Source organism: Scyliorhinus canicula, chromosome 5 (assembly GCF_902713615.1).
Source record: "Scyliorhinus canicula chromosome 5, sScyCan1.1, whole genome shotgun sequence".
NCBI classification, from domain to species: domain Eukaryota; kingdom Metazoa; phylum Chordata; class Chondrichthyes; order Carcharhiniformes; family Scyliorhinidae; genus Scyliorhinus; species Scyliorhinus canicula.
Window position 1 is genome coordinate 59,135,296 of NC_052150.1, and position 12,837 is coordinate 59,148,132.

General features: G+C 44.5%; 1 protein-coding gene across 2 annotated transcripts in view; it reads right to left on the reverse strand.

The window, feature by feature from the left end:
* Window positions 1–12,837, reverse strand: part of myo10 (myosin X) — a 508,428-nt gene that overhangs the window by 304,468 nt on the left and 191,123 nt on the right. For both annotated transcript variants that reach the window (XM_038797136.1, XM_038797137.1), the window contains one exon: window positions 6,119–6,277. In XM_038797136.1, coding sequence (XP_038653064.1) covers window positions 6,119–6,277 — 159 coding nt within the window. The remainder of the gene's footprint in view (window positions 1–6,118; window positions 6,278–12,837) is intronic.

The window sequence follows — 12,837 nt, forward strand, 5'->3', positions numbered from 1 at the left end:
AGGAATCAGACATGATGGGTGTGAATTTGCTCTACGGCAGCAATGTTAAATGGGCTTACAGAGAATCAGTCGCCGATTCTTCGCCACATCAGATTTACTTTTGTCGGAATTGCACAGAACAATAAATCAAAATCTTTTTGCTGGCCCATTTCATAGTCTCACTTTGAAATTGCAAATATTGGCAATATTTTCCAAATCGGGAGAAAATAAAAAGTACCATGGTGAAAATCCAACTGTCAATTTGCTACAAATCAATTTTGCACTGCTGCCCAAGTCAACTTCACCCCAATATATCTCAGAGAAGATGTTAAAATCTTATGTCCATTTGTTAACGACATGCTAATTTTATTGTCAGGACCAAAGGTGAAGGACATTGTTTAATTAAGTACTTACAGCACTTATAAAGTGAGAAATATATATGAACAATTTTGATAACAGGGTCTGCATTTCCACATCTCAATTGGGATGGGAATGGAGCGGAATGGCAAATAAAATGGTTGACTGGTGGCATGGCCAGAAATCCCACTTCTGTTTCCACCCTCCATCATTTTTGTAGGAGATGGTGAATGAGGAGGATGGGGGAAAATACATTTAAATTTCAACATACTCCTGAAATTCATTGACATACATTTGAGGCCTTCCCGATACAGCACAACGTTCACTGTGTATCTAAAAATCCAGGCAAATATATTTATGAATGAATATGAGGCGAGGAGAGTCTTTTAGCCTACCCATATTTCCATGTTAGGCCTGTTAAAATGGGTGGAAGAATTCAAATCTGAGTGAGGGTCAACACGCCTGGACTGGTCCGAAATCTTCCAGAGAGTTTGAATCGGTCTGACATCACATGGAACTTCATCACATGGATGTCATAGAAAGACAATGCCAATGCGTTCTGCTGCTACTTCAGACCCTTTTAGTGTGGATCCACTTCACTCCAATGTCCTGATTGAAGCAATGGTTTTAATGCTAAACTTCAAACTGGCATAAATTATTTGTGCCCGCTTTCGGGCCCAAACTCAGGGTGAATTTCAGGCATTTGCATCCACCCTCATTTTGTCATTGCAGTGGCCCTCAAGTAAGTACCAGAATGGGAGTTCAGTGAGCCATTGAACCCAATGTAAAATTGGGTGGCACTCAAGGGGAAGGCATTTTTGGAAAATAATTGTTAAAAACTTGACTTTGGCTGGGGACCTCTGAAGAATACAAAACAGGTCAGGGAAATAAAATTGGGCTCTTGTAGTCAAGGGATCTAATAAACATTTTAGGCCCAAAAATTGAAGTTTCATATTCCAATTTCTATCCCAAAGTCATTCATGAACAGGAATTGGTCCTGGAAAGTAAAACATTAACAAGTTGTCCAGTAAATATATGACAATAGGTTATAGATCAACTATGATATCACTGAATGGTAGAACAGTTCAAGGGGCTAAGTGGCCTACCCTTGTTCCTATGTTACTATATTTCTAATGTTCATAAACAGTGGGTCACAACACCCGAAATAGCTACTTGGGTCGCAAGGTCCTCGCCTCCTCCAAGTCTGGACCCCACATTGAGTCCCAGCTATGTCCAACTTTGCCCTGCTCATCTCTTGGTTTGGGGATTTTTTTTCTTTCTTCTTCAACCCATTTAAAAATGCCACCTGGAGTGTTGCAGCGGTTCATCAGCTTGGACTCGGGCTGTCAGAACTGCTGCACCACCCCACTGGCCACCACGAGCTGGTTGATGTGTATGGTAGGAGATGGGGGTGGGGAGAAAATGAGGGCTGATTACATTTTGTGAGGGAGGAGAGGGAATGATTACAGTGTGCACGTGTTGGGGGGTGGGTGAGGAGAGAAACCTCACTGAGTTTTAACTGTTACATGTTTATATGCCTGTTTAGAAGCATTCCACTCTCCATGGGTGGAACGGAGCATTTATTTAACTTGTCAATTAAATCTATTTTATTTTAAAGACGTGTGTAGCCAAATCCGCTGTGCAACTGCAGCATCTGGGATAAAAATATTGTGTGTCATTTGAAGATCGGCAGGAAATCAAAAATTTATTTGATTAATCTCACATTAAAATCAATAAAGTCAAGGTGGCCTTTAGGGAACCTTAGTGTGATGTTGCTGTAAGTAAGTAATGATTAATGAAAATACAAATATGAATAGTAACCACTCTTTCTGGCCAACATCCGTAATCTGGCGGGTGTCGACCAATTGTTGACCAATGATTAGTGAATGTTTTATAATTATGTATTAAATGTTACTATCCTGCTTTTTTGCAGTTTTATTTTTGTTGGCACCTGGGGTCACATCAATTTTCAAATGTTAAAATGGGATCACATTGCAAAATAGTTTAGGAAGAATGGTTATAATGTTGCTAAAAATCTATATTTTACAGTTAAGAATATTTTATAACTGTCTATTACAATGGGAGATTTTGAAACACAGCAGTTTGAACAAGTCATTTTACATTTAAAAACAGAGTTCTGCCAAATTCCCCAAATAGATCATGGATCAGAATTCCTCAGTGTATGAAAGATTTTGAAAGCTTTTTCCAGAATTGCTACTGCAAACATCTGATTTCAAGGCCCTGGGTAGACACTAGCACAAAAAGCTACATGATTTGAATGCTTACTTGCTTGATTAGACGCCAGGCAGATGGCTGTAATTAGTACCACGCTGTAAGGCTATGAACTTACCTCTGTGAATTGTCAACAACTTCCTCTCCCCATTGAGCATCCTGAATGCTGACTGGCTGCCAAGCACAAGTTTGCATTAGCCTTTTCTGCAAGGCAACAGTCGGTACTCTTGATACCCCAGCTACGACATGACTATCTGCTACTGAACACGCGTTATTTCTACACCAGGCTCCTCAGGGTGATAAAATTCAGATCCAGTGAAGAAGGCAAATTTAGGAATCTGTACTAACTGCCAATATTTCTCAGATGGATTTGGATTTAAAATGCTGAACACTGCTGTAAGTGGAATGTTAACTTCAACCCAATCAGCTTTATTTGGCCAAGTCCATTTAAAATGGGTCACGAATAAAGGCATTTCTCACCAAAAAGCTGGCATCCATGACAGTGGAACATTCCCTCATTGCTGCAGGGCAGTCAGCAATGTAAATCCCGATCAATTTCTACCCTTCCAAAGCCCAGACAAGCTTGGCCCTATTGAAGTGCTATTGGCCAGATTCATTTTGCCCAAGTTGAATTTATCTTATCCTTTTACAACTGATCTAATGAATTGTGCTGATCACCATGCTATTCATGACGTACCTGCTTTCACTCTAATACACCACGTGATGATGACTGAACCTTGAACTTGTCAGCTTTCAATAACCAACGAAGATAGAGCCAAGATGACTCGAAAGATAGAAAACTGGAATCGAGTCAACTCTCAGTGGCAAACTGGTAATCCAATGCTCGAGACAAGCTGGTCTGCACTACTGGCCAGCCATCTCACCCACTAATGATACTTGGAAGGGCAAACCTTCCACTTACATTTTCTCTGCTTAGTTCCAGAACATTCTGCAAACCAATGGCTTTACAAGGTTGAGTAAGCCTGGATTGACAATCAGCAGTAAGCTGGTTAAACTTCAACAGCACTCACATAACACTCGAGATCCCCAAGCCTTGGCTCTTACGAATATGCACCCAAGGTATCTGGACTTGGGTGCATATTCTACAGGAAACTTCTGCACAGAATATCAGGCAAGCAGAAACTCTACCCGCATGGATTTCTCAGAACCTTTCCATGTCTGCCTGCCATTTAGCTGATCAAAATCAAAAATTGTGAAAACAGGGCTGACACCAGATACTTAAAGCACATTGTGATATATCGTATTTCCTGCGTTAAAATGCAGTTGAAATGAAATGAAATGAAAATCGCTTATTGTCACGAGTAGGCTTCAATGAAGTTACTGTGAAAAGCCCCTAGTCGCCACATTCCGGCGCCTGTCCGGGGAGGCTGGTACGGGAATCGAACCGTGCTGCTGACCCGCTTGGTCTGCTTTAAAAGCCAGCGATTTAGCCTTGTGAACTAAACCAGCCCCTAGTCTGGTGTTCTTTGAATGCAACTCACTCTAATTTAATTGGAAAAGTACTAAAGTGTTATAAATGTTCAAGGAAACAGATTGAAAGTAAGGGTAACAAGATAATGATCACATTGTTTCAAATTATGGGGACAAATATGACAACATTGTAATTAAGTATGTGAAGTTAGTAACAATGAAACCATGTAAAATGTTTATGGTTTATTCATACTTTAATTATAACATTGCTGAAAAATCATTTAACTTTCCATATGAAGCATGAATACATGATCAGGCAGCAAACAAACAGAAGAAGTAAGGCTCCCAAGAAGAGGTAACCTCATTCCGCTTCACTCCAGTGAGTTTGCTTTCATAATCTCTAAATGCAACTAACTCCATGGCCTCGGTCTCTCCCCGTCCACCATCAACTTATGTTTATTCAAAAGACATGCATCATGCTGTGCACTTGGTTTTACTTGTCTGTAGTCCTGGTTATTGCACATCGACATTGGTCAACCCTCAATAACCAACTTAAAAATCCTTATCCTGGGATGGTATTCTCCGTCGGCCGACAGCAAAAAGACGATTGGGGGAAAATCGGTCATGAAGCCAAAATTGTGGCAAGATGTAACATAGAACATAGAACATAGAACAGTACAGCACAGAACAGGCCCTTCGGCCCTCAATGTTGTGCCGAGCCATGATCACCCTACTCAACCCACGTATCCACCCTATACCCGTAACCCAACAACCCCCCCCTTAACCTTACTTTTATTAGGACACTACGGGCAATTTAGCATGGCCAATCCACCTAACCCGCACATCTTTGGACTGTGGGAGGAAACCGGAGCACCCGGAGGAAACCCACGCACACAGGGGGAGGACGTGCAGACTCCACACAGACAGTGACCCAGCCGGGAATCGAACCTGGGACCCTGGAGCTGTGAAGCATTTATGCTAACCACCATGCTACCCTGCTGCCCCACAAGTGGGGTAGTAACAAGTGGGGTGCCACAGGGTTCAGTTCTTGGGGCCCAACAATTTAAAATCTATATCAATGGCTTGGATACAGGGATACAAGGTTCTATAGTCAAATTTGCAGATGACACGAAAATAGAACATAAGAACTAGGAGCAGGAGTAGACCATCTGGCCCGCGGGGCGAGCCTGCTCCGCCATTCAATAAGATCATGGCTGATCTTTTGTGGACTCAGCTCCACTTACCCGCCCGCTCACTATAACCCTTAATTCCTTTACTGTTCAAACATCTATCTAGCTTTGCCTTAAAAACATTCAACGAGGGAGCATCAACTGCTTCACTGGGCAGGGAATTACACAGATTCATGACCTTTGGGCGAAGAAGTCCCTCCTCAACTCAGTCCTAAATCTGCCTCCCCTTATTTTGAGGCTATGCCCCCGAGTTCTAGTTTCACCCGCCAGTGAAAACAACCTCCCTGCTTCCATCTCATCTTTCCCGAGTTGGGACAGTAAGTTGCAATGAGGAAATAAGAACCTCATAAATCGATATAGATAAGTTAGAGGAGTGGGCCAAAATGTGGCAGATTGAGTTTAATGTGGACAAGTGTGAGGTCATCCATTATGGTTGGAAAAATGGAAAGGCAACTTATTATCTAAATGGGGAGAGACTTCGAGGTTTACAGAATCACAATAACAGTGCAGAAGAGGCCTGTTGGACCATTGAGTCAGCACTGACACACAAAATATACATGACCTGCCTCCCGAAACACATTTGGCAACACTTGGCCCATAGCCTTGAATGATAGGATGTACCAAGTGCTCATTTTTAAAGGATGTGAAGTAACCCATCTCTACCACCCTGCCAGGTGGTAAAATTCCAGTACAATTCTTTGAAGTATTAACTTGACAAACAATTTGGGAACAAGCTAGCTTGTTCAGGTGGAATGGTTTTCCAGGAGCGGTCAAGACAACCTGCCCCGCCCAGTTTCTTCATTTCATTCCCATCATACACATGTCCATATCGATCGTTAAATGTTTGACATAATTAATCAAGAACTTTTATCATCAATGCTGTAGAGCAATCATTGCATTTCATCATCACTCAGCTGTTTTGAACTTACGTAGATATTGTCCTGGTTATATCGCATGCATATATTATGCATGATTGCCCCTTCGTGCAAATCTGTCAAAGTTGCCATATCCTCAACGCCCTCAATACTACTCGGATGCATGGCCACCACTTTTGCTCTGGTTAAAGCATTTAGTTTGTAAGTGTACACCTGTTCAATAAAAAGAGAAACAAAATTAACATGTAAACAAATCAAATGGGTGAACATGGCGAGTACATAATTACATTCAACATTCAATGCTGGAATTAAGTTAACCTTCTTTTGCCATCATTGTTAAATGAAACTGTAATAATAATAATCTTTATTGTCACAAGCAGACTTTCATGAACACTGCAATGAAGTTACTGTGAAAATCCCCTCGTTGCCACATTCCGGCACCTGTTCAGGTACACAAAGAGAGAATTCAGAATGTCCAATTCACCTAACAAGCACATCTTTCAGGACTCGTGGGAGGAAACCGGAGCACCCGGAGGAAACGCATGCAGACACAGGGACAACGTGCAGACTCTGCACAGACAGTGACCCAAGTTGGGAATAAAACCTGGGACCCTGGTGCAATGAAGCAACAGTGCTAACCACTCCGCCCCTAATCTCACATTACTTATTTCATGTAATTTTTAATGTGTTGAAAGTATTGTGCCGCCCTCTCCATCATCTGTAATGATGCTTTGAGAATTGAAATTGCACTTTCATGTCCATAAATCGTAGCTTGGTTAATTTACTCAGCAAGATCAAAATTGCTTTGAGCAGGGCGGCACGGTAGCGCAGTGGTTAGCGCTACTGCCTCATGGCGCCAAGGACCAGGGTTTGATCCCAGTCCCGGATCACTTTCCATGTGGAGTTGGCACATTCTCCCCGCATCTGCATGGGTCTCACCCCCATGTGTATGTATAGGGTAGGTCAATTGGCCACACTAAATTGCTCCTTAATTGGAAAAACATTTTGTTTTACAAATCGGTTGGAGCAAAATAGACTGTCTTAAGTGGATTTTGTAATAGCAAAACATTCACCAAACTTTTACAAGGTCTATGGTGTCAGAGAGGGCAAAGCCTAGACTAGTTTCCCTGGGGTTTCCTATTCCCCAGGTATCTCAGTGGCTTGTCAGTTGCTTGGTATCTGGCATGCCAAGAAGTGTATTGGTCTCAGCGGTGGAAAATCAGCTTTGTGTCTGGACCTTCCGCAGAGGCGGCCAAATTTCTACTTAGTACTTAGAGAAACACAGGAGCAAGAATAGGCCATTCAGTCTCTCAGATTGTCCTGGCATGCAATGCACCTCAAATCCTTTGCTCCAGGCTCCTAAATATTCTTCCAAACAAAAGCCATTTGATCTCAGTCTTGAAAGTTCCGATTAAAGCACTAGGAGGAGGAGAATTCTGCAACTTCTTATTGCCTTTGGATGCAAGTGGGCACCCATGATGTGCACTTCGTGACATGAGACAATAGTAGAGGCTACTGGAAGGCACTATTCTGATATAAATGTTAGGGTCATACATGCAAGGAATTTCAAGCCATGGTATGCAACACTAAATAAGTTATAGAAACATAAAATATAAGAGTAGGCCAATTTGGCCCTTCGAGTCTGTTCCACTGTTCAATATGATCATGGCTGCTCATCCAACTCAGATACCCGGTTCCACTTTCCCCCATATCTTTTAGAACATAGAACATTACAGCGCAGTAAGGGCCCTTCGGCCCTCGATGTTGCGCCGACCTGTGAAACCATCTGAAGCCTATCTGACCTACACTATTCCATTTTCATCCATATGTCTATCCAGTGATCACTTAAATGCCCTTAAAGTTGGCGAGTCTACTACTGTTGCAGGCAGGGCGTTCCACACCCCTACTACTCTCTGAGTAAAGAAACTGCCTCTGACATCTGTCCTATATCTACCACCCCTCAATTTAAAGTTATGTCCCCTCGTGTTGGTCATCACCATCCGAGGAAAAAGACTCTCACTGTCCACCCTATCTAACCCTCTGACTATCTTATATGTCTCTATTAAGTCACCTCTCAGCCTTCTCCTCTCTAGTCTCTTTCGTCTCTTTAGTCCCATGAGCTATATCTAATTCCTTCTTGAAAAAATACTCAACTGCTTTCTGTGATAGTGCAGGCTCACCACTCTTTGGGTGAAGAAATTTCTCCTACTCTCAGTCCTAAATGGACTGTGACCCCTGGTTCTGGACACAGCCACCAGCAGGAACTCCTTCCTGCATCTACCCTCTCTAGTCCAGTAAGAATTTTCTAGGTTTCTATGAGGTCGCCTTCATTCTTCTGAACTCCAGCGAATATTACCCTAACCGACTCAAAATCTCCTCACACATCACCCCAGAAATCAGTCTGGTCAACCTTCATTGCTCTCCCTCCAGATCAAGAACACCCTTCCTCAGATAAGGAGACCAAAAATACACACACTATTCCAGGTGTGGCCTCACCAAGGCCCTGTATAATTGCAGTCAGACATCCCTGCTCCTGTACTTGAATCCTCTCGCTATGATGGCCAACATACTATTTGCCTTCGTTACCACTTGCATGTCTCAGTGACTAGCGTATGAGGACATAGAACATATAGTGCAGAAGGAGGCCATTCGGCCCTTCGAGTCTGTACCGACCCACTTAAGCCCTCACTTACACCCTAGCGCCGTAACCCAATAACCCCTCCTAACCTTTTTGGACACTAAGGGCAATTTATCTTGGCCAATCCACCTGACCTGCACATCTGTGGACTGTGGGAGGAAACCGGAGCACCGGAGGAAACCCACGCAGACACGGGGAGAAAATGCAAACTCCACACAGTCACACGAGGCCGGAATTGAACCTGGGACCCTGGAGCGACCACTGTGCCACCATGCCACCCGTTCAGCCATTCAGACAATAATCTGCTTCGCTATCGAAGTGGATAACCTCACATTTATCCACATTTTACTGCATCTTCCATGCATTTGCCCACTGACTCAACTTGTAAAAATCACACTGAAGGATCTCTGCATCCTCCTCACACCTCATTCTTCCACCCAACTTTGTGTCATCTGCAAATTTGGAGATACTGGGCTGGATTCTCCAAAAATGGGGCCATGTCCCCATACCAGCGTCAAAATGCTGGCATTTCACTCTGAACTTTCTTGAAGAAAGTTCAGAGTGATTCTCCAACCTCCAAGGCTTGCAGCTCTGGCTCTTGATGCAGGGCCCTGCACCTTTCGTCAGGAGTGCGCGTATGCGCATGGAGGATGCCCCATGCGACATGGCAGACTCGCACCACAAACTGTGATGGAAGAAGTAGTCCCCCCCCCCCCCCCCCCGAGATCGGTGACGCCCGATCGCTGGCCTGGCCATCCACGAGGCCCCCCCGCCCCACGCCAGGACGGAGGTTCCCAACGGCCGATGTGGTTAGAACCACGGCATCAGGAACTCGGCCAATTAACCTCGGTGAATCACGGGAGGGCCTCTGTCAATGGCCCCCTACTGACATCGAGTAGATCACACGCGATTTTCCGGGGACCGGAAAATCGTTTCAGCGGCGCTGGCCACGATTCCCGCGCGAACGCCCATTCTCCGCCCCCACGCCAAACGCTATTTCGGCACGGAGGCTCGGAAAATCCAGCCTATTATATTTAGTTCCGTCATCTAAATCATTAATATACATTGTCAATATCTGGGATTGGTGCACTGATCCCTGCAGTATCCCATTAATCACTGCCTGCCATTTGGAAAAAGACCCATTTATTCCTACAGTTTGTTTCTGCCTGCCAACCAATTTTCTGTCCATCTCAACACACAACCCCGATCATGAGCACTTTAATTTTACATGCTATGAACAAAAGTATGGAGGCAGTCACCTCCCAATCAGATTGCAGAAAGATTAGAAAAAAGTTCCAAGCTGTTTCAAAGTTCTTAGAATTTAAAATATAATGAAACTGTTTCAGTAGACGGAAACCTCAGGGAAGGAGAGGAACTGCCAATAGTACAGAGTAATCCCACAGATTTTCCTGTTCCTTTGAGACATTATGGAATTTGGAATATCAAACATACATGCACAGCAGCACAGGGATTAGTCCAGGGAAAAATTCCAAGATCAGAAAGTTGCAGTTTCAGAACTGCTTGGAAAGAAACTGCTAATCTAATTACAGATGTATCATTTAACTGAACTGAGATGCTGGACTTCTGCGGAGGTCGCATTGTTGCTCCACAGCTCCAGGGTCCCAGGTTCGATTCCTGGCTTGGGTGATTTGTCTGTGCGGAGTCTGCACGTTCTCCCCGTGTCTGCGTGGGTGTCCAAAAAGGTCAGGTGGGGTTACTGGATTACGGGGTTAGAATGGAGGTGTGGGCATAAGTAGGGTGCTCTTTCAAGCGGCCGGTGCAAACTCAATGGGCCGAATGGCCTCCTCCTGCACTGTAAATTCTATGATCTCCAGCTAACATGCAACACCACTGTTTAAAAAAGGAGGTAGGCAGGGAGCAGGAAATTATAGGCCAGTAAGCTTAACTTCTGTAGTAGGGAAAATGCTGGAATCTATCATCAAGGAAGAAATAGCGAGGCATTTGGATAGAAATTGTCCCATTGGGCAGATGCAGCATGGGTTCATAAAGGGCAGGTCATGCCTAACTAATTTAGTGGAGTTTTTTGAGGACATTACCAGTGCAGTAGATAACGGGGAGCCGATGGATGTGGTATATCTGGATTTCCAGAAAGCCTTTGACAAGGTGCCACACAAAAGGTTGCTGCATAAGATAAAGATGCATGGCATTAAGGGTAAAGTAGTAGCATGGATAGAGGATTGGTTAATTAGTAGAAAGCAAAGAGTGGGGACTAATGGGTGTTTCTCTGGTTGGCAATCAGTAGCTAGTGGTGTCCCTCAGGGATCCGTGTTGGGCCCACAATTGTTCACAATTTACATAGATGATTTGGAGTTGGGGACCAAGGGCAATGTGTCCAAGTTTGCAGATGACACTAAGATGAGTGGTAAAGCAAAAAGTGCAGAGGATACTGGAAGTCTGCACAGGGATTTGGATAGGTTAAGTGAATGGGCTAGGGTCTGGCAGATGGAATACCATGTTGACAAATGTGAGGTTATCCATTTTGGTAGGAATAACAGCAAACTGGATTATTAATTTTTTTATAAATAATTTTTATTGAAATTTTTTACAGAAAATATAACAAACAATGAAAAGCAACAATAAAACACCATAGTAACTGTAACACCCCCAAGACCGTATCAACGCATGTATCTCACCCCCCCCCCCCCCCGCCCCAAACCCAGTAAACAAGAGAACTTAAAAATAAATTAAAATTAAATAAACATAGTCAACGCCCCCCCCCCCCCCCCCCCCCGCTTTTTCCCCCCGGGTTGCTGCTGCTGCTGACCCAGTACCCTATCGCTGAGCCAGAAAGTCGAGGAAAGGTTGCCACCGCCTAAAGAACCCTTGTACCGATCCTCTCAGGGCGAATTTGACCTTCTCCAGCTTAATAAAACCCGCCATGTCATTGATCCAGGCCCCCACGCTTGGGGGTCTCGCATCCTTCCACTGTTGCAAGATCCTCCGCCGGGCTACTAGGGACGCAAAGGCCAAAACACTGGCCTCTCTCGCCTCCTGCACTCCCGGCTCCACCGCAACCCCAAAAATCGCGGGTCCCCAGCCTGGCTTGACCCTGGATCCTACCACCCTCGACACCGTCCTCGCCACCCCATTCCAGAACTCCTCCAGTGCCGGGCATGCCCAGAACATATGGGCATGGTTCGCTGGACTCCCCGAACACCTGACACACCTGTCTTCGCCCCCAAAGAACCTACTCATCCTAGACCCGGATATGTGGGCCCGGTGCAGCACCTTGAATTGGATGAGGCTAAGCCGCGCACATGAGGAGGAAGAGTTAACCCTCTCCAGGGCATCAGCCCATGTCCCATCCTCGATCTGTTCCCCCAGTTCCCCCTCCCACTTAGCCTTTAGCTCCTCTACTGACGCCTCCTCCACCTCCTGCATTACCTTGTACATATCGGATATCTTCCCATCCCCGACCCAGACCCCCGAAAGCACCCTGTCACTTACCCCCCTCCACCTGCCGCCTAGCAAACGCCTTTACCCGCAGATACCTGAACATGGGATTATTATTTAAACGATAAAATATTAAAGCATGCCGCTGTGCAGAGACCTGGGTGTGCATCACAGAAAGTTGGTTTACAGGTGCAACAGGTGATTAAGAAGGCAAATGAAATATTGTCCTTCATTGCTAGAGGGATGGAGTTTAAGACTAGGGAGGTTATGCTGCAATTGTATACGGTGTTAGTTAGGCCACACCAGGAGTATTGTGTTCAGTTTTGGCCTCCTTACTTGAGAAAGGACATACTGGCACTGGAGGGTGTGCAGAGGAGATTCACTAGGTTAATCCCAGAGCTTAAGGGGTTGGATTATGAGGAGAGATTGAGTAGACTGGGACTGTACTCGTTGGAATTTAGAAGGATGAGGTGGGATCTTATAGAAACATTTAAAATTATGAATGGAATAGATAGGATAGATGCGGGCAGGTTGTTTCCACTGGCGGGTGAAAGCAGAACTAGGGGACATAGCCTCAAAATAAGGGGAAGTAGATTTAGGACTGAGTTTAGGAGGAACTTCTTCACCCAAAGGGTTGTGAATCTATGGAATTCCTTGCCCAGTGAAGCAGTTGAGGCACCTTCATTACATGTTTTTAAGGTAGAGATAGATAGTTTTTTGA